General features: G+C 44.7%; 1 protein-coding gene across 6 annotated transcripts in view; it reads left to right on the forward strand.

The window, feature by feature from the left end:
* FOXN3 (forkhead box N3) overlaps window positions 1-22216 on the forward strand; it is a 403845-nt gene that overhangs the window by 379926 nt on the left and 1703 nt on the right. For all 6 annotated transcript variants that reach the window (XR_006962155.1, XM_047080243.1, XM_047080242.1 and 3 more), the window contains 2 exons: window positions 2629-2734; window positions 17059-18102. Coding sequence is in view for 5 of the 6 variants with exons in the window: in XM_047080243.1 (XP_046936199.1) it covers window positions 2629-2734; window positions 17059-17608 (656 nt within the window). In the remaining variant the exon portion in view is untranslated. Of the gene's footprint in view, window positions 1-2628; window positions 2735-17058; window positions 18103-22216 lie in introns of those variants that run through there.

Here is a 22216-nt window from a genome sequence, read left to right on the forward strand (position 1 = left end):
ACCGCAGTGTATTTCCATTGCCTCTTTAATTCTCTGTCTGTCCCACTTAGCTGTGGCGACCCTGCGTCCCCTTCATGGAATACATAAGCAGATACTCGGTATGTTAATCCATGCATCGATACGGTCTGTATATGGGACTGTAATAATTTTGCTGGCAAGAATTACGACTGTGGTGCAGATTTTAAGCGTTTAAGTGATTTTAACAAGTAGTCCTTTCTATCAGATTTGCTCGCCGTTCTAGATGAGATCTTTAGTGACTGATATCTTCACTGGTATTATCAGAATGGGACTGAGCCTGTGGTTTCTGGCCATTTCAACGAGACTACCATACGGCAAGATAACTGAAAAACCCTCTCCCGCGATCTCCAAAACAGACAGACAAACTAAAAGCTTCTCTTTTCAAGCAACCCGAAGCCTCTTCTACAGACTCTAGAGTCCTACTGGTTTTTGCATGTCTGTCCTTGGGAATTGCTGGTATTTTTCCTCCTATCTTTTCTTCTAAAACGTTTCTAATTTTAGTTCATACATTTGCATTATGATCCATTTCTAATTAACTTTCGTGTATGGCCATGAGGTAAGGACCAAGGCTCATTTTTTTCCTGAATGGATCGCCGGTTGTTGTAACTCTGCTTCCCCTCATCGTATTGTCTTGATACCTTCTGCCAAAAGTCAGTTGGCCACATATTTGCGGGTCTATTTCTGGATTCTGTTTTCTTCCGTGATCTGTGTGTCTGTGTTCACACTAATACCACGCCGTCTCGTAGCTGTAGAGGAGGTCTTGAAATGAGTATGTAGATCAGTTAATATAAATTTTAGACACTCTTCCTTAGAAAGAACTCATCAACGAAGCAAAATAGGATACTTCCCTCCAGTATTACATTATAACAGGCTTCATGCTTTTAGATACCTGGTAAGTCTCCTGTCTCCGATGATCTGCTATCCGAAACCAGGCTGATAGTAAGGAACGGGTAAGAGTTCCTGATCTAGTTCAGCCTACTGTCACGGTTAAATGGGGTAAGTGAATGGAAAGATTCTGGACCCCTGGACTACATTAGTAGTACTTGGTTTAAGTGCTGGTTTTTGTTTTTTATAAAACCCAATAGCAAGAGCCTTACACAAACCTGGAAGAGAAATAGCAAAAATTCTAGCAAGAGCCACAGAATTCTCTAGGAATTGGCCTGTATAATATCACCCATGTTCAGGAGTGGACATTCATCCTACATGAAAGACCTCTAGTTAAAGGTTCAGAAAATTTATGGAAACATGCCCTTAGAGTCCTGAACATTACAGGAATAAAGAGTCTGTGTTTTGTAAAGAGTGTTCTCCACAAATAATACTGACTTTAACACTTAATATCCAGAAGGGTTTTACATTTTTTGTATGTATAATTTTCTAGAGGCTCTTTGTTTGAGAAGGCATGATTTATCCACCTTGCCTCTGGATGAGACTGTGCGGGGGGCTCCATGGACACAGCCAGAGCCCTGGGGACTCAGGACATTGACGGCAGAAGGGTTCCTAGGACACTGTTCCGAGAAGGAAGAAGAGATTTCAGTAACTTGCACAAAGTCACACAAGAGAAACTGAAATGAAAGCTAAGACTCCAAGCCCTGCCTCAGTGCTTCCCAATGCACGCCTGGCCCTGGAGACACATGGAGGAGGGTTGGTTGTACAGTAAGAATATTAGCTTGAACCTAATGAAACTGCTGTCTGGGAGGTCGAAAAAGATGGACGATCGGGGATGTCCTGGTGTAAACCCTCATACAGGGGTGAGCCCACTGTGGGTTTGTATGGAAACAGACATCATCTGATGGGCACTGGCAAAAAGGTTGGCTTACGATTGCTCCAGGGATGTGTGTATTTAGGAGAAGGCGGGATGGTGAGAGAACTCTGGGGAGATTTGCTTGGGGAAGCTTCGAGGAAGGAGGCAGTGGGTCCTCCAGAGTGGGCTGTGCATGGTTCTGAGACGGGAGCCAGAGCCACCCTGCCAACCGTCCACTCCCAGCCACACTGAGGAAGGGGTCTTTCCTCCGGCGGCCGAAATCGTTGTGAGCACACACTGTGTTGTGAGCACTGAGGTGCCAAGTAGCTTATAAAATCAGCTTTGCTTTTCTTTTGGCTCCTGTTTTCTCTTGTCAGGTTAAGGACAGATAGAAAGATGTTCTCAGCTTCTGACCATCACCAGAGAAACATGAAGAAATGCTTTTGTTTGGTCATTGCTATTAGACTTGTGTTAGTGTTCTCGAGATCTTGTTAGGGTCTGAGTGGAAAGAAAAGCTTATATTTAATAAACGCAAGGAAGTAATGTTTGAAGCCCACTTTTGAAAACTCACCCTTTTTTAAACCAACGCATCAATAATTTGATTGTAAGGTATTGGTCTGACATGGCTGACCGAATCTCTTTCTTGAGGCGTGGTATCTTTCTTTCCCCTTCTACGTGTGTGCGTATGTGTGTGTGTGTGTGTGTGTTTCTATCACTTCTCACTCCTTGTGCCTATAATAATCACTTTCTCTCTCTTCTTTTCTTCTCTCTCTCTCTCTCTTCCTGATGTATCCAGAATTTCTGACTCAAAACAGAAATGTTCACCGTTGAATTCACGTGTGGTATCTTCTTCCGTTTTGTTTTTCCAGTTCCTCCAGGAGTGATACAAAATGGAGCACGGGTTCTGAGCCGAGGGCTGTTTCCTGGAGTTCGGCCGTTGCCAATCACTCCCATTGGAATGACGGCAGCTGTGAGGTAAGGGAGGCACTCGCTGGGCAAAGCCTGCCGGAAGGAGTGGGAAGGGCATCATGTGTCCCACGGGGCCACTTGGGATGAAGAGGACCAGCCTCTAAGGAGTGAAGACAATCAACCTGGTTTGGGTGTTAAGAGAAGGCCAAGTAGGGGCGCCTGGGTGGCTTACTCAGTTAGGCGTTCGACTTCGGCTCAGGTCATGCTCTCATGGTTTGTGGGTTTGAGCCCTGCATAGGGCTCTGCGCTGACAGCTCGGAGCCTGGAGCCTGCTTTGGATTCTGTGTCTCCCCCTCTCTCTCTGCCCCTCCCCCACTCTCACCTTGTCTCACTCTGTCTCTCAAAAATAAATAAATGTAATTAAAAAAAATTTTTTTTAAAGAAAAGGCAAAGTAACTCCCCAGGGACTCCAATCCAGCTTCTCCTTCTGGGCTCAAATTATCTTAGTCTCTTTGTAGACGAGGAGATGAAGACAAATTAAGCTTTTTTGTTGAAGAAGGTGGGACAAGGTGGGGAGAAGGAAGCGGTGAGCAAGTTGTTCGTTAGATTCTAGGCTAACTGGTCTACCTCCAGAATGAAATGCAAAATCATGTGTGAAAAGTGCCTTTGGTTACTGGGATAGAAATAACATGGGGCATCACTCCCCTGCTTCCAAGAATCAGGTCAGTTGCCAAACCACATGAACTCTTCCTTGGGAAATTTCCTTCTTCCATCCTTCTTATCTCCACTGCTGGCCCTGGATTAGGGTCTCTCGCTAGCTTAGACCTTTTACATGTGCCAGTGTGGATGCCGCCTCCCATTTTCCTGCTGCTTCTCTGCCCATTCCCGCCCAACCCATCAGCCACTGTCAGACTCATTTCCTAAAATGTGCCTCTCCAGCCGTCTGCAGAAACACCTTCCATGGCTCCCACACATCAGCCTGACATAACCCCAGTCCTCTGGTGTTCTCGAACCAAATTTGTTCCCCAGATATGTCTAGCATTGGCCGATCTTATCCATTCGGTTGCCTCTATGTAGACTTCGCTCAGCCTCCACATGCACCTCCTTCAGGGTCCATCACAAAAATGATTGCTTCACAAACCTTTTCTGAACATGGCCTCTGAGCTTGCCCTGGATGAATTTCCCTTTCCTTTGAAAGCCCCCATATTTTGGTTGTGGCCCTTTAATGGGTGACTCAGTGTAGTAAAATTCCAGCGTGTGTGTCCTTCTCTGTTGTCAATGGTTCGCTTGCCGTAGACGGGCTGGGTCTCACGTGGCTGATGCCTCCTCAGGTTTGCCCAGGCTCTTGCTTGGAAGGCCCATCGCATTGCCCCCCTCCACAGCATCATCTGCTTGCTCACTCTGCACTGTTGGATCAAGTTTGCACCTGAAGACCGTTTTTCTTCCATAGAGTGTCATGTCCCAGAGGAAACCACCCCAGAAAGTCTGTTAGCTGGGTCCTGAGGGAGACACAACGTCGAGCTCACTCGTGTGAAACAACCACATGGTGCTTTCCCGCTCACTCTTCTGGCAAACCAGCCTTGTCTTGCCAAGATGGAAGTCCCTCAGTCTTCAGGGCAGACGTTGGTGTCTAGGACCTGATAAGGAAGGAATTTGGTTGGAATTAGAATAATAATAATAAAGTTAGAAAACCACTTATCATTTCTGTTAGCCCAACATGGTGATACTTTCCAAAAATATATGGAAGGCCCTCTCTTATACTTCTCTAGGATCTTTCTTGGTTATCTGTAGGTCAATAATTCTTGAGTTCTTAAATGATAAGCCTTTTCCATGCAGCCAAAGTATCAACACCTTTGCCTCGCATTATGAGAGAAACACGTTCCGTTTTCTTTTCTTACTTGACATCTTTTCTGCCTCGCCTCCTGGCTTACCTTTTTGGTTGACAGGACTTTGAGACTGTAGACTGTTTGCATGTGGAACAGCAATCTGTGTTCATTAGCATATTCTAAGTGTAGATTTCAGTTTGTTGTCTTGAGCAGTCTTCCGGCGCCTGCCACGTGGATCTGGATGTGGCTTCAGCCATTCCTCGTAGAAGGGCACACAAGAGCCAGGCACCGGGGGAGAGACATGAGACCAAGTTGGCCTTCAGCAGGAGCCACCCCCTAATTTTAATTATTACCCTCGTGGTGTATGTTATCATACATTTTACTGATTAGTACTCCCAAGAGGCATTATTTAAAATGCTGATTTTTTTTTGTTGTTGGTGTTCTAGTTATGTTCTGGTTAGAAGATAACAAAACACCACAGCAAAACAATGAAGTCTTGTCTCTGGTTACAAAGAGCTGCCACTTATCCAGTCCAATGAGCACCTCACTTTGGCTTTTCCACAGTAAAAGACCACAAAACAGGTTTCAGGTGCAGTCAGGAGACAGAGATAACACTAGGTATTCAATCAGGGAGACTTTCATGTTAAGAACCATTAACCAGATAGGAAGTTATTAACCAGATAACTGGAAGGGTGAAAAGAGATCTCCAGGTGTCCTGGAGAAGGTAGTCACTGGAAGGAGCCTCATCCCCTCGGGCTAAAGAGGAGAGAGGGAAGAGGTTGGGATGGTTGCCCCATGGGAGTGGGGCTCAGACCTCAGAAGAGGAGCTGGGGTCGGAGATCCGGACCTCTGAGGGGGTACCCCTCAGCTTGGGCTAGAGGCTCTGATCTCAGAGGAGGGACCTGTGGAAGGACCAGAGGGATGTTAGGAGATCTCGGGATCTCCTGCTGGCGCACGTCCTCTAAGGGAACATGAAGAAGTTGGTTCTGTAAGCATTAGGAGGACCACAGCTGGATTCAGCAGCTACTACAGGAATGAACTACCACTACAAGTGAACAGGACACACACAAGAAGGAGCGTGTCCTTTCTTCCTCCACCCCCTTCCCAGTCCCTCAGTGGCAACTCCTGTTATCCAAGCCTAATGTGAAGCCAGGTGGTGCAGCAGACGTGTGGCTTGAACAGCCCAGCCCCAGCCCCAGCCTTTGAAACACTGTAAAAGGGTGCGTTTGAGGCTGAGTGAGAGTAGCTGCAAAATGGCACAACATGTCTGTCCACTCTGAAAGCACGCAAGGTCTCAGGACCTTCCTGAGCATCAGAGAAGTTGTCAATAAATGTGCCACTGCTGTTTGCAAAAACTAGACAGGTTACCATAAAGAAGAGATGACCAATAAAGAAAACCATTGTGCGTTACCAATGCATTGTTCCACTTCAGTGTTAGGAGAAATGAAGGGGGGAGAGGAGCGTTGTGTGCTCTCTGTAAGGTCAAGGACCCTTGCTTATAATACTTTGCCTTCTTCATGTCCCAAATGCCTGGCAAATAATAGGCACTGAGATGCTTCCAGAAAGAATAAACATAAACACAGCCACGGAGGTATCTGCAGACTCAGTGTCTATCTAAAACCCACTAGTAAGTTTTCTGGGGTGGGAGTGGGGGACGGATCTTGTTTTGCTCTTTCACATTCACTGTAATTTTTTTTTTTTTTTTTTTAATTTGACCATGTGTCAGCCGAACCTGAATTCAGCTAAGGTTAAAAGGAAAACAGCCCACAGGAGACTAAAACAATAGCAGATGTCTGCCAGACCCCACGACAGTGACCAAGGGATCCTGGGGGTGTTCAGTGTTTATGTCACTGCCCCCATCAGTTCAGCCAGGGATGGAGGGAGGGCCAGAGACTCACCCACCAAAGACCAATTTCCGACTCTGCTTTGTGTGACAGGTTTTCTGTGTGAGTCTAAGCGACTTCTCCTTAAGCGAAAATATTTGTCTTTCAGGGATTTTTTTTTCCACCACTGAGTGGCAAAGGCCATGTTTGTTTGTCTTAACTCGGAAACTGTTATTGACATAGATGAAGTGTTACTTTTATTAGCTGATCATTACACAGCTTGTATTTGCTGGGTTCCTTTGCATATAATTATGATGTGAAATCTCCTTGTAAGAGTATCTGTCAATAGTGTAATTGACTTTACAGTGTTGACTTTTTACTCAATAACCTCAGAGATTGGCCCATCCTTAGTTGTTGGAAACCTGCTTATTTTTAAATTTGCCTGGGCGTAGAGTCCTCAAGACACATTATCCTCAAAATAACTGCTCACACGTCTTAGTTTTATGGCTGTGTCTTCTGTGTTCCCAGTGAAATTCCTTGCAGCGAATACATTGAATGGAACAAACGATTATAGCCCTAGAAGAACTGTTTCTGGCCCTCTTGGGAAACAGGAGCCTCAAGTTTCCTACATTTATAGCACTCTGGGCTGCCTCCCAGGTAGGGCCCATAGCAACTCTCTGGGATCTGGGCCACCTTGCCTTCAACCCTTACGGCTCTTTTTTGACCCATTAAATGTCCAAGGCTTACCAATGAGGACTGGGAAAAAAACAGATGGGGGGTGGGTAGGAGTCCTTCAGAAAGGCAACAGAGCCCAGAAATCACATATGAGAACTCAGGAGCCAAGTTTCTTGGGTCCTTATCCTGTGGTTGTGTGATGTTGGACAGGTGCGCCTGGGCTTCTCATGAGAAAACCAGTCTTATGGGTTATTAGGGTAACACAGTTATGTTACTGACACAGGGTGTGCGTTAAGTAGGTGTTTGATAAATAACATGGAGAAACAAGCAAACCAATTCAGAAATGGGCAAAGGACTTAAATAGTCATCTCTCCCAAGAAGATATACAAATGGCCAAAACACATGAAAAGCTGCTTAGCATCACTAATCATTAGGGAAACGCAAATCAAAACTATGAGATGCCACCTCACGCCCATTAGGATGACTCCTAGAAAAAACAGAAAACAATGAGTGTTGATGAGAATATGGAAAACTTGGAATCCCTGTACACTATTGGTAGGGACGTAAAATGGTGGAGCTGTTGTAGAAAACACTATGGCAGTTCCTCAAAAAATTAAAAAGAGTTACCATATGACCCAGCAATCCTTCTGAGCATGTACCAAAAAGAACCAAAAGCAAGGTCTCGAAGGGATATTTGTTCATCCACATTCATAGCAGCACTATTCACAGTAGCTGAAGTGTATAAGCATCCCAAGTGTCCGACAACAGGTAAATGAATAAGCAACATGTGGTGTATACACACAATGGAATATCATTCAGCCTTAAAATGAAGGACATTCTGACACGTGCCACAATATGAATAAACCTTGAGGACGTTACATTAAGTGAAATAACCCAGTCACAAAAAGACGAATACTGTATGATTTTACACATACAAGGTATTTAGAGTGGTCAAAATCATAGAGAGAGGAAATAGAGAGGTGGTTGCCAATGGCCCAGGGAGGGAAGGAATGGGGAATTAGTATTTATTGGGGCCAGAGTTGCAGTTGTATAAAATGAAGAATCCCAAGGATGGATGGTGGTGATGGTTGCACAATATTATGAATGTACTTAATACTACTGAACTGTACAATGAAAAGTGGTTAAGATGGTAAATTTTTCATGTTTGTATATTTTACCACAATAAAACCAATTGGAAAAAAATAAAATTAGTAATGTGGGGAGCCTCTTGGATTCATCTAGCCAGCCCCCCATAGACCTTCCCAGGTCTCCTTTTTGAGCACCTGAAGCTTTGCCCTAAGTCCCAGGAAAAGGCTTGCATTGAGCTTATTATGCCAAGAAGAATGGCCATTGGTTTTAAGGAATGATGGTGGTCATCCAAACGAGAGCAAGTTTTAATTTATAAGAAGTTCCATCTAATCACCGTCTGAGACTGCTTAATTTCATTTGGACCTCGTGAAAACTGCAATTCCTGTGGAACATGAAGCAAGTCAGAAATTAATACTCTTACTGTAATACAAACATTAATACGTAAGGTCCTGTCAGAATACAATCATCAGGAAAACTCTCTCAGCCTAAGGTCTGCTCCTGGTCATCTAACTTTGTCTTTCCCCTTGAGAAGATGTCTGTAACAGGAGTTCAGGAAGCCGAGAGCCTTCAGTGTTAAGATAGGGTGTGGTCTAGCTGTACAACTTGAGGGAAGATTTGCCACTGGTCTTTTTTTTTTTTTTTTTTTTTTTTTTTAAGGAAGTATAGTTGACACACAATCTTACATTAGTTGCAGATGTACAGCATAGTGATTGGACAAGTCTGTATATTTTGCTGTGCTCGTGACAGGTGTGGCTACCATCTGTCACCATGCAACACTATTAAAATATCATTGACTATATTCCCAATGCTGTACCTGCCACAGGTCTTCTTTATACTGTATTTTGTTTTGTTTTTAAAGACCAAGCACCTGTCAGCTTATACCTTCTGAAATCATGGTCTTTGAAGGCAACTCTGAAACTCAGGATTAGATTATGCTCTGTGGTAGGAGGGAGAGAGGAAATACTGCGGGGATAGTATGGCTTATTTTTAATTTCTTTCTGAGTTCATTTTGGTAACTGTAGGAATTTGTCTACTTCACCTAAGCTTTCAAAAATATTGGCATAAAGTTACTCATAATGTATCTGTCATCTTTCAAAATACCTTTGCAGTTATGTCCCTTTTTCATTCTTATTTCATTTTAACATCACTCTGTTTGCTTAATCTTGCCATAGCTTTTTGTTTTTCCTCTCAAAGAATCAACTTTTGGGTTTTGGGGGTGGGGGTGTTCATTTATTTTATTTTTGTTTTCATTTATAGTTTCCTTTTTTAAATTCTCTTTTTCTTTGCCTGGGTTAGTTACCTTCATTTTAAACTTTTCTTCTTTTTCTATAAAAGTTCAAGGTTATAATTTCCTTGAAATTACTGCCTCATTACATCCCATAAATTTTGATACCTTTATTTTCATTATTAACAGTGCAGAGTACTTTCTAATGTCCATTTTAATGTCTTTGACCCACAGATGCTTTTGGAAGTGTGTTTTTAAATTTTCAAACCCAGGAGAAGGTGGTGGTTTCATATTTTTGTTTTTAGCTACCCCTTCAACACTGATTACTAACTCTAAGCCATTGTGGCCAGAGAGTTGATCTGGAAGGTACTGGAAATTTGTGGAGACTTGCTGTATAGTCTAGCATTTATCAGTCTTTATAAATATTCTATGTGTGCTTCAAAATGATAAGCCTTCTTCATTACTAACACATGTTCTGTATGTCTATTAGATCAAATCTGCATGCTAACCGTGTGGGGGCGGGGGGGGGGGGAGAGGGAAAGGGAGGGAGGGAAGGCATGCTTGGTCAATTGAATACTGAGAATGATGTATTAAAATCTCCCATTACAATGTAGATTTGACCGTTTCTCCTTGTAGCTCTTTCAGTTTGGGCTGTAGGTATTTTGAAGCTATCTGCATGGAGGAATCCATGTTTAGAACTGATGTAGCTTCCTGGTGAATTGAACCTTTATGAATATTTAATAACTCTCTTTATCCGTAGTAATGATTTTTGCCTTAAAAATCTGTCTTCTCTGGTTATAATATAGCTTGTACCAGCATGGCATGATACAGCGTTTTCCATCCTTTTACTTTTAACCTTTGCTTGTCTTTGTGTTTTAGGTTTTTCTCTTGGAAACAGCTTTTAAAAAACAAATCTGTGTTAATGATCTTTACCTCTTACTGAAGGTTTTTAGTCCCTTTTTAATAACATATTTGGATTTATTTCTACCATTTTTATTTTGCACTTGCTTGTCCTGTTTTTTTCCTGATTCTTTTTCCTTTCTTGCATTATTTTAAATCGATCAAAAGCTCCCACTCCCCCCTTTTTTCCTTCTAATGGTTTAAAAGTTATACATTTTGTTTCTCTTCTTTTAATGTTGATCCTAGAACTTATAACATGAATATTTTAAAATGTTTAAAGTTAATCAATACTTTTAAACTCCTGATCAATACAAGGCCCTTGGAATACTTCAGCTGCTATTCCCTACCTCCCAGATGATGTGCCACACTTGTCCAATACGGTGGTTCTATTTCATTTTGGTTTTTTTTTTTATGTTACTTAGTCATTGTTATTATTGTGTTGTTCAGTCAATAGTTGACTACGTTTTCTCTGCTTATCATTTCTTCTCACATCTCGGACCTTTCTTTTTGGAAAATTTTCCTTGTTTCCTGAAATACATTCTTAAGAAAGTCCTTACCGTGACAATCTGCTTTTAGTTAAAGCCTTGACAATTTTTTGTCTGAAAACATATTTATTTTGCCTTCATTCTTAGAAGATAGCGTTTGACGCTTCTTCCGTTCCTCTCTCACCTCGACAATATGTTTCCACTTTGATCTACCTCCCTCATTTTATCTTAACCGATGTTCTTCTTTAGGTGATGTGTTTTCTTTCTGCTACTTTTACATCTTCTCTTTTTTTTTTTTAAATGTCTACAGTTTGACTATGATGTGTCCAGATATGTATTTCTTTTTGTCGTCCATGGGATTTGTTGGTTAAATCTGAAGATTGGTTGGTACCTTTCATCAAAACAAGAGAATTCTCAGCCACTTTCTGTTCAGGTATTGGGTCTTCCCCATTGTCTCTTTCATTCTGGAACTCCAGGTGGATTTATGTTGGATCTTCTTTTGTATTACATCATGCCCAATCTTCCATATTTCTATCTCTTCATCTCTGCTGCACTGTGTATAGTATCTTTAGATCCATCTTCCAGTTCACCACTCTTTTTTACTAACTTTTTCTCTTTTAGCTTCATTGAGGTTTATTTCAGGGATTATATTTTTTCATCTCTCGCAACTCTGATGCTTTCCAAAATCTGTCTGCTTCGATTTCATAATCTATTCTTCCTAGATCTAGTATATTTCAATTCCCTCTTTTATTTCTGTACTCATTCTTGACATCATGTACCTACTTATTTCAATATTTGCCAGCTTTGCAGTTCATATTGTATAGTTGTTTTTTCTGTTGTCTCTGGCTTATAGTGGCTGTTTCTTTTGTGTTTATTTATTTTTTTATTATTATTAACCTCTGGTCCCTGAAGTCTTATCCATGGGAATTCTTTGTGGCCTGAGCTTAAAGTATGTTCTTCCAGAAACAGTTTGTATTTTCTTCTAGTAGGCACCATTGGGCACTTTAAATTAAATTTAGCCTAAGGTCTTTGGGTCTACACAGTAGAATTCTGGCCTCATCCCCACAAGACTCAAGGCTTGTGGTTAAAAAAATCTCAGGGGAGGCTTTTCTTGCTTCTCATGCCATCTGGAACTGAGAGTTAAGCCTGGCTTTTATCCCCATTGCCTGCCTCTGAGGGGCAGTTACTTTGGTCTAGGACCTCATTGAAGGTATCATCATTCAGAGGTCTTAGCTTTTTACATTTGACATTTTTACATTTATGCATTCCCAGTGGTCTGCTCGGTGGTATGTTTGGTGATTTTAGGTTCTGAGCTTTCTCCTTGAATATTGGATTAACCTTAGTATGTGGGAATCCTGGTGGCTTAAATTCAGATTGCATTCTTCAAGAGAGGATTTGCTTTCAAACTTGTGCTGGGAGCCTAGGGATCAGTACACCTGAGGCCACTTTAATCCCCTTCGAGGAGCCACAGTTAACTGTGGAGCTGCCAGAATCAATCTTCTTTGGCTCTCTCTCTCTCCATCGCTATAAATTTGGGCTCTTGTCCCAGGGCTACAGTAGGCTTTTACTCCAGAGAAACCCTGGCTTTCTTGCTCACCTGCTGCTCCTGTTTCTGATTCTGTCCTTATTTTTTAACCTTTTGTTTGTGTGTGACGTTCTTTTGGTACAAGCGTGTTTGCCTTGGTTTCTAAGATTCCCTTATTTTCCAGCAAAACCAGCCATGACTTAAAAACTATGTTGCTGTACTTCATCCAGAATCTTTTCTGGGGTAGTCAGAAGAGTGTCTTCTAGATGTCTTCTCTGCCACCCAGCTGGACGTGGAACTCCCTGGCCATCTCTTCTCATCCATGTCTTTCTACCTGTGGTCGGTTTTAGACCAAAGAACTGCACTAGCTCCAGCACTGGCGAAGAATCCCATTAACTGCATGCTTGGCCAAAGTCAAGAGTTCTCAAGTCAACCCCTTGGGCAGACAACTTCACCCTAAATGATAGTCTCTAGATTTAAAGCCGTCAGCTCCAGAGAGAACCTTGTGCACAGGTAAAAGGTAGAGGTGTTACATAGGGTTCTACTGTAGCGGGACCAATAATGAACCGATAGAGAAGATACAAGATGGCCGTGACCCATCAGAAGCTGTACTTTGACTTGTTAGTCGCAAGCGTTGTTCATTCTCGGCCTGAACTAATGTGATTTCTCACCTTTTATATTCGATATTTCCTATTGATTTGACCAGAGAATGAATACCAGGTTTTTGAGATTAATAACACACGGTTTTGTCGAGGTCTAGTGAAATCAAATGGCTTTAATTTATGCTAACATGATCATTGAAAATGGTGTCACACCTAAATTCAGAGAAGTCTGAAAAATGGCGGGCATTTCAGATGTATCACGTGTTCGTTCTAATGAATGAGCTTTGAAGAGGTGGTTAGAAATTTACCTTCCAACGTGTTCAGGATGACTGGTTCCTTCTTTTAAGTATGTGGTGTCCTATGATGACAGCCCCTGCAGGACGAGGCGTTTGACATCAAGTCGGTGCGGCTGGCTTGTGCCGCCATAAACAACATGGCATCAAGTTATTAATCATTGAAGGAGCTTGTCACTTCCTGCTGAGTTGGTGTGGAATTTATGGATTCTGTGCCCATGCTACAGTGTCAGGGAGAGAGATGCATTTATATTTTAATTCCTGCTCCCTGAAGTCACATCTGCATACCTGTTTTTATCCAGAAATATGGATAGTGGGCGTATTGGTTTCCTATCAGTAAACTTCCTTTCTCGAGAGAGACCTAAAGACATTTCAAATTCCTGCTTGAGCAGTCTTTGAGAACTAGCCGAGGCACCTTGGACAAGTCATGGGACACTTCTTTAGTTTCTGTTTGTTTATCTGTGGAACGGCTGAGCCAGGCCAGTATCGTGGCATGTGGTCTGTGGAATCACTGTTGGCATGCAGTGTGTGGTTCCAGGCAGTACCAGAGACCTTGCCCTAGATAACACTCACTTCATGGGCTGCAGAAGTGATTTTCTCTTCTCTTCTCCATTTGATGGTAGTGTGTCCTTAGTACATCTTTCATATGTTCTTATCTCCTTTAAGAAAGAGAAGTTCTCGGCCCAGAACCTTTCCGCTTGTCTGGAACTAGAATGTTCTATCAGTGCTGTCACTCTGGTATACATCTCCTACTCCCTACTCCAAACTTTTTATTTAAAAAAAATTTCTTAACCTGTGGAAAAGGAGAAAGAAAAGCACAATGAACACCATATGCCTTTCACCTAGATTCACTAAGAATTAGCTTTGACAACACTTACCTTATTTCATACTCATTTGCTCCCATGATTCTCTCCCCTTCTCTCTTTCGCCATATATGCTCAGAGGTATCCTGTTTTGCTTAACTGTGGTAGTGAAGTGAATGATAAGCCTCATGTTGTTAAAAAATAAGGATTCAGAACTAAACTGATTTTCGGAAAGCCAACCATAGCCCAGTTTACTCCTCCAAGTGTCACCGGGTTCACTCTGAGACTGTTTTCTGCTAGTTCAGTGGACTAATTATTTTGGATTTTACAGCAGTTACCTGCAACAACAAAGATCAAGAGAACCATTATCCGAGACTTTCAGTTTCATTTGTTTAATAGCTATTAATAGCTACCTGTGCAATTAGTTACATTTATGGAGTTTCATATTTGGAAACACCTCAAAGTAATCTTTTCCTAGCCACTTTTATGCACCCAAGACAGAGCCAAGAAACAGGGAGTGTGCAGAAAACAGATATCGCAGAGGCCATTGCCCAAAGCTCAGGGGCTGCATTTACAGGCAAGCCCGTGAGGAATTTCTCTCTCGGGGCCTCTTTCCTCTTACTTTATGCTGTGTCCCCATCAGCCTCCTGACCCACAATAGAAAGAAAACAAGAGTGCTCAGGTAAGCATGTCCCAGCAACAGAAAGCGGGGGTGAACTGCCTGACAGCAACAGGGGAAACCAAGCCAGAATTCTCAGGCACCACTGAGAACCATCCTCTGTGCTGAGAACTTCTCATGTCATCACCCTGCCCTGTAAGGGAGACGTGGAGCCCGCTGGAAGTCACTAATAAGCAGTGCCAGGATGTGAACAGAAGCCTGTCAGGAAAGCCAGGCTCTTTCTGGAAGGACTGGGTGGAGGGGGTCATAGATCTGCGATCGCAGAATGCAGGACACAATCTGGGGCCCTTCTGGAGACTGCTAGGACTTCACTGTGCAAATGAATTGTCATTGTGCAGCAATGTCATTGTTGGGGTTGATCCTGATGATCTCAAGGCAGGTAGCAACGACTGAATTTGGGTAATGGCCCTCAGGTGTTTTGCTGGTGCATAGTACAGTGGGATTTTCAACCACCAGCTTAAATTTAGCAGAGAACCTCGGGCCTCTGGAACACCAGAAGGAGGAGAGACTCCTTGGCTTCACTCCCTGCTACACAAAGGGCTCTACTCCCCCCCTTTTACTTTCTCTCTGGGCTGCAACCAGGGTCTCATTGAGCCTGAAGGCCCACAGGGATGCCAGGAAAGAAAGGGTAACAGCTCGTGACCGACTCTTACTGTTCTAACCCCATAGCCTTTCTGCAGGTGCCATATGTACAGGGATTTCCCAGTAAGACGTGTTGGTGGAGACCCACAGTCATCTTCCCACACTTCATTCTCTCAGCCACACAATTCCTTCTGCTCCTACACTTGCTCAGTATTATCTTGTGTGCAGGCACTCTGCACCTGGCACATGCTAGCCACTGGGGGACAGAACATGACTGGGCCCTGTCTTGTGGAGCTAACACTCTAATGGGAAGCACAGACATGGAACAAGGCATCGCGCAGCTCATAAAGACAGTGGGAAGTGCTCTCTGTGAAAGGAACACAAAAGGAGTGCCTACGGTTGGGGATGTGTTAGCAAAGAAAGAAAAGTGCCCTCATGTTCCCCAGGTCTCCTAGAAGCTTATCATCAGGTGGATACACTTACAGGAGACGGGGCTAGCATGGTACAATAGAACATCTCCCTGCCCAAACCTTCAGCCTTCATGTCCAAAGTCAGACACCATATCTTCCACAGACCTTTTCCTTGTCCTCTGTCTATCCCCTCCAGCTCGAAGTAACCCTTCTCTCCTGTGCGTGTTCATCTCTGACCACCGCACTGCCTCTTCTGAACACCTGTGTGCTGGACACTGGCAAAAATACAGCTACAGTCCACGCAGAATGGGTGCCCACCTTTGGGAATGTGTGGCCTAAGCAGGAATGAACATCACCGTCCTCACCCTTAGACCAGGCACTGGTCCAGACAGATGGGGGCGTTCTCTCCCGTCCCCAGGCCCGCAGCGAAGTGGGTGCAGTCACTCTTCCCCTTGCCAGCATGAAGCACGAGACAGTTCAGGTCATCATTCAGACATAAAGACACCCATCACACAATGATCAGGTGTGGTGAGTGCTGTCGGGTCCTGATGGGAGTGTACAGAAGGGACCTAGTTACAGGGAAATCAGAAAAACAGCGAGAGTCCGTCAGATTGCATCAAGAGCCCATCTTGAGAATCAGACTTTGGTCCTCATCCAGCTCTGCTGCTTCTGAGTTGTGTGGCTTTCCAGACCCTTCTTCCAGCATCGGTAAAACAGGGATGCTCCTGTCCACGTCACAGAGTTCAGTGCAACCATCCCTGCGGACGGGGCGTGGCGCCTGGCAGGTGGTAAGCGTAGTTAGGTGGTAGCTTAGTGCCCTCTCTCTCACCGGTGATGTAACCACGACTTGCTTCTCTGTTCAACTCTGAGCATCTTTGTGACAGTGTCTGTATCTGATTCCGCCGCTGATGCCTCCCCAGGACCCTCCCTAAGGCCGTGCATTCATATTAGGCGTTCAGTGAATACTTAACAGAATGAACGAGGCAGGGCAGGCGCGAGTGAATAGCTGTCACCACGTGGCAGGTTATCTCTTTCGGCTGAACACTGGGCTCAGTCCCCTGACAAAAGGCCCCTCGTGTCGCAGCTCCGGAAGAGCGCGGGCTCGTGTCCCTGAAGTACCCAGCCAGCATCGCCTGGCGGTGCCTACTCCACGGTGTTAGCAGGTGTGCGAACCCAAGCACAGCTTGATTTTGATGGTTTAATAGGAGAGTGTTGTTTTGACGTCTGTGCGCACACGGAGTGAAAAAGCGGGCGATGGGATGAGCCGGGAGGCCGGGGTGGGGGCGGGGGGGGGGGGGGCGCAGGACTCGGACCCGCTCTGCGAAGCAGGGCAGCCTGTGGCCGGCAGGCGGGCGGAGCACCAGAGGTTGGGCGGCGGGCGGGTTGGGTGCGCATGCGCGAGCATGCGCAGACGCTGCCGCTAACCTGTGTCCTCTCTGTGACCCCCCCCCCCCCCCGCCGCCCCGTCCGCAGGAACGGCCTCAGCGGCTGCCGGCTGCGGACTGAGAGCGAGCCGTCGTGCGGCTCCCCGGTGGTCAGCGGAGACCCCAAGGAGGACCACAACTACAGCAGCGCCAAGTCCTCCACCGCCAGGAGCACGTCGCCGGCCAGCGACTCGGTCTCCTCCTCCTCGGCCGACGACCACTACGAGTTCGCCACCAAGGGGAGCCAGGAGGGCAGCGAGGGCAGCGAGGGCAGCTTCCAGAGCCACGAGAGCCACAGCGAAACGGAGGAGGACGACCGGAAACACAGCCCGAAGGAGGCCAAGGACGCCCTGGGGGACAGCGGCTACGCGGCCCTGCACAAGAAGCGCCAGCACTTGGCCAAGGCCAGGAAGGTCCCCAGCGACACGCTGCCCCTCAAAAAGAGACGCACGGAGAAGCCCCCCGAGAGCGACGACGAGGAGATGAAAGAGGCGGCGGGCTCGCTCCTGCACTTGGCAGGGATTCGGTCCTGTTTGAATAACATCACCAATCGGACGGCAAAGGGGCAGAAAGAGCAAAAGGAAACCACGAAAAATTAAAAACAAGTCACTGATTTGTTTTGAACTTTCGGCCATTTGGTTTTAGCATGTCAGGAGATTTCTAATGATTTGTGGCAATATCAGCAATTTATTACTTTTTTCTTATCTTTTTTTTTTTTTTTTGGTTTGGTTTTCTTTTCTTTTCCTTTTTTTTTTTTTTTTGTTTTTTTAATTTGCCCCTCCTTTGTTTTGGACCCTTAAGAATTTTATTTTTAAAGGAGATTGAAGCCATAGAACTCATATTGACACTCAGCTGTTTTACAAAAGCTTTTCATTATCTGAAGACAAAAACAAAAAAAACAAAAAAAAAAAAAAAAAAAAAAAAAACAACAACGAAAAAGCCAAAATTACCATTGCTTCCTCCAGCTTTGTCAGAAACACGTGGCTGAATCCGCAGGGATGCCAACGATCATGCCACGGGAACACACATTCGGCACGTAGAAGGCACGTGTGCAAAGTAACCATCGATCGGGCCCAACCCTTAGGTTTAAAAGGTCAGGATGTCCACCCAGCTGGGTTCGCTGAGTGAATGAATGCATATAAGGCAACTGGGGAGAAGGAAGAGTCCTGGTCCCCCGGAAGCAGGTCCAGGCTTGTAGCGCCGGGCATCAAATTGTGCCAGGAAAAGCCTTGGCGTGGCCATGAAGTGTGCAGGGATGGGTGGACGGAGTGGGGGACGGTCTCCAGTCCTTTGTGCTTCTTCGCTGTGGAGCCTAGTGGCATGTTAGGAGGTGGACACTGAACCACTCTTTCATACCAGGTGTCAGTGACTAATGAGAGAGTGGGTCAATTTTTAGTGATGTTGCTAGTCTTTGGATTTTGTTCTGTATTAAGAGAATGTTCCACAAGCCATAAGCCTGAGGTTGGCCCTGCACACACACCTATACACGCATGTGCACACACACGTGCACGCGCGCACACACACACACACACACACACACACAAATATGAGAGAGAGAACTGATGCAGAAAACGAGCTCTTCTTAACTGCCCAAGTGAAAATCAAGTCCAGGAAATTACAATAGCTGTCAAGGAAGAAAATAATGGTACAGATCTTTTTTTGTCTGTCAAAACTATTTGATCCGAGTGGGGAAAAAAAAAAAAAAAAAAAAAGCTACACAAGCTGCCATTAGTATTGCGGTGTGTTTTTAAAAGATCAAAGGCACATTGACGGACAAACAAAAGTAAAACACGGCAAAACAAAAGCAAAAAAACTCCTGTACTGCCCTCAGAGTGGAGTTTGCAATTAATGCCAGTCAGGATTCATCTTTGCAAAATCAATGATGTCCACATTCAGCCAGTGTAGCCCGCAGAAATTTCTGATCCACAATGCATGGATTCCTTTGAAAAAAGAAAAACAAAAAAAAAACAAAAAAAAAAAATCACAAAACACAAACTTTTTTTTATTCAAAAATAACAAAGTTCTTGTAAGGTAAATAATGTATTTAGCATGAAGCATGAATTATTTTCATATAAATATAGAAAATAGAGAAAAGGCTATGCCTCTAATTTTTAAGCCCTTAGGCTTAGAGTTTCTTTCGGTTTTCTTTTTTTCTTTCTTTCTTTCATTTTTTTTTTCCGTTTTTGTTTTGTTTTTTTTCTCCCCAATTATTTTGTTTTGGTTTTTTGAAGCAGGTGTTTAAGGTTTAACCTTCTTCAGGGACAAATTCTGACTGTTGGGGAATCTTACTCTGCAATAGAAAATATCTTCGTGTTCTGGTAGGGCCTGGATGGTGGAGCTCTGTACTGCCTTGTCTGCACTTCAGCCCCCGACCCCCTGATTCTCTGTTGAAAAGTGTGTCCTTTCTCTTTGTCTGTACATGTTTACCATGACGCAATAATTTGAGGGCAAACTTAGTAGTGAGTGTGTATGATAGAATCGAGAATTTCTAGGACGCCGACTTGAGAAAACCATTACCAGGATTTGGTTCTAGAAAGAAGGCAGTGAATAATTATGCAAATTCGCCAGAAGAAGGGGAAGCACGCTAATGGGCCTTATTGGATGAGGGTGTGAGTTAGGGTACGCGTGAAGGAGAAAGTGACATGGGTGTTGGAAGGACCAGCCCCAGACAGTTTTCCTGTGATGCCATCTCACAGTGGGAAGGAGGGGCCGGCCACCTGTACCGTGCACACCAACCAGCCTGGAATGAAGCCCGCCTAGATTGTGAGGGCTGAATTTAGACAACCGGATGATGTCACGCAGACCAGAAACTCCTGTTATCTTTGCCTAAAAGAAATTACCTTGGGAGATGCAACGAGAAATCTCTGAAATCTTCCACCCACGTGGAGGGGAATTTCAAAACATAAACAGGAACACCCACTATCGTGGCTCAGGACGTGGTGGTGAGGGGGAGGGAGGGGGGGCCCGGGGAGACGGTGATCTTTAAAAATGGGACCGTCATGGGCCACTGCAGAGCCCATCGGCCAGCAGCAGGCGCGGTCAGGAGCTCCATCAGCCAGGACAGAGGGGAGCATCTGGCGCGTACCCCGCGACTTGCTTCCTCTGGGTTGCCGAAAAGAGAACCTGGGGAAAGAAAGGTCTACATCCCTGTGACAGGTCGAGTTCAGTACCTGAACCGGAATACTTCCAGCATATTTGTTCCGGGTGTAGATGGGGGAGAGGATGTGTTATTCCCTCCATCTCCCCAAATATCTGATGCCCCAAAAGCCGTGTTAGCCGTGGAGCCTGAGCGACACTTGGATTCGTGTTGTCACCTGACCGAACCCAGGAGACACCCACCCACCCCCCGACCCTTACCCTCACCCCACCCCCCAGGATAAGATTTAGACTTCCCTCCTGAAAGGCAGAGGCAGACATCCAAGACTGTTTCTGGCGGGGACTTCTTCCAGTTAACCACCCCCCCCCCCCGTGGGCTGTCTCCCCTCACTTCATTTTTCTAAAGGAGCAAAGGCCTCTTTTAGAAAATAAGAAAATGCAATGTGTGTGATTTACTTTTCTGATCTCTTTGAGAAATAGATAACTATCTTATAAAAGTGTGTTCTTAACTCCAGAACCACTCTCTTTGCATAAATACCTCATCGGGCAGCTTTCTAAGTGTTATTTTCCTGAGTCTCCCTCGGCACCTCTGTAGGGGCTGCTGGGTGGCTTGCAGGGGAAACTTTAGTGAGGGTACTTTTTTCTATTTTTCTTCTGTTTTTGGAGGCATACACATTATGCATAACCAAAACAATGGCTCAATTGTGTTTAACTTTGTATTTTGACTGTTGAGGAAAAAAAAAAAAGTATCGACGTGTATGTGGCCGTCTGTAGTGAAGTCATTGCAGAATGAGGTTGTCCACGTCCCTCGCCACGCCAGGGGGCAGGAGGCACCCTCTCTCACTCCCTCCTCCAAGAGCAGTAGAGAATTTAAGCACAAGCCTATTTGTGAAAGAATATTTTGCTCCAGTGTAACTCACTTTAGTCTTGGAATTACTTCCCAAACGTCAGGTGTTCCTTTAGCTTCCAAAACTAGCATATGTATTCATTAGTCTGACAGATCGCCTGGGCACCGTTCAAGGGGTGTGGTGTTTTTGCTTTCATTTCTCCTGCTGGGAGAAGTGGCATTTCGTGTGTCATTCCAGTATCTCACGTACTCACATGGGGCCGGGGGGAGGGGGAGACGGGGAACTATAGCAATATTTAAAGACGCTTTGGAAAACAACCATGAATACATCAGCACCACGACATCTACAATTACTTGCTGTTGGCCCTCGGACACATTTAAGAGAAAGAGACTGTAGCTCTTTTTCCTTAAATGATATACACATAGACAGTTATTTTTATGCTACTATAATTGTCTTTTACCTTTATCTAGTACTACGTGGAAAGGGTTTGCATCATAGATTTTTCCCAGCCTTATTATATACCATAAGCTCCTACTTCCCTTCCCTCTCTAACCAATATACGTTTCAAGAGTTCTTTGGTGAAGCTGTCTATTTGAAACTAAAATGAACCAAACCCACATTTAGGTGGTGGTTTGAGATGGCCAAGACGACTGTGGCAGGTTTCAGTCTTGGGGCTGAGTTTTTAAGAAGGGATGTGTCGGAGGCTTTTCCCAAGAGCTGATTTTTCTCATAGAGGCGCTCGACGAGTCTGGTCCTTGCTGGGTGCGGCAGTAACTACCACAGGGCAATTCTAGAAGCCGCCTTTGCACTGAGTGGCGTTCCCGCCCCGGGGACAACTTCAGGCTGTGGGCTCTGTAGAGTGAAAACCGTCCAGATGGCTTCTGTGCCCAGCCCAGTCCTCGGACGCGCTGGGCACAGCATCGAGTGCTACCAACTCACGTTTCAATTACCCCACGCTCCGCGTGTGGGCTCTTGGCCTCTCCTTGAAGGGCTTTTGGAGAAGGAATCAGAGTTCTGTACAAGTGACCTACATGGGAGGGTTTTCCACAGGGGATCGGATCAAATTCAATGTGACTTCTCTTTTCCCTTTAAACTTGATTCAGGTTTGGGACTCGTTTCTTTCTGGTGGATCACAGCTGCCCAGATGTTGCCATTTATTTTTATGTTTCTGTAGAGAAGTATTTTTTCTTTCATCTTCAGGATTTTTGCCACCAAAAGAACACATTTGAACTCTGTGTCCCCTCTTGATTGTGACTTACCAGT

Source organism: Lynx rufus, unplaced genomic scaffold, assembly GCF_022079265.1.
Source record: "Lynx rufus isolate CCGP_SWC_20201006 ecotype Redwood Valley unplaced genomic scaffold, mLynRuf1.p SCAF_17, whole genome shotgun sequence".
Taxonomy (NCBI): Eukaryota; Metazoa; Chordata; class Mammalia; order Carnivora; family Felidae; genus Lynx; species Lynx rufus.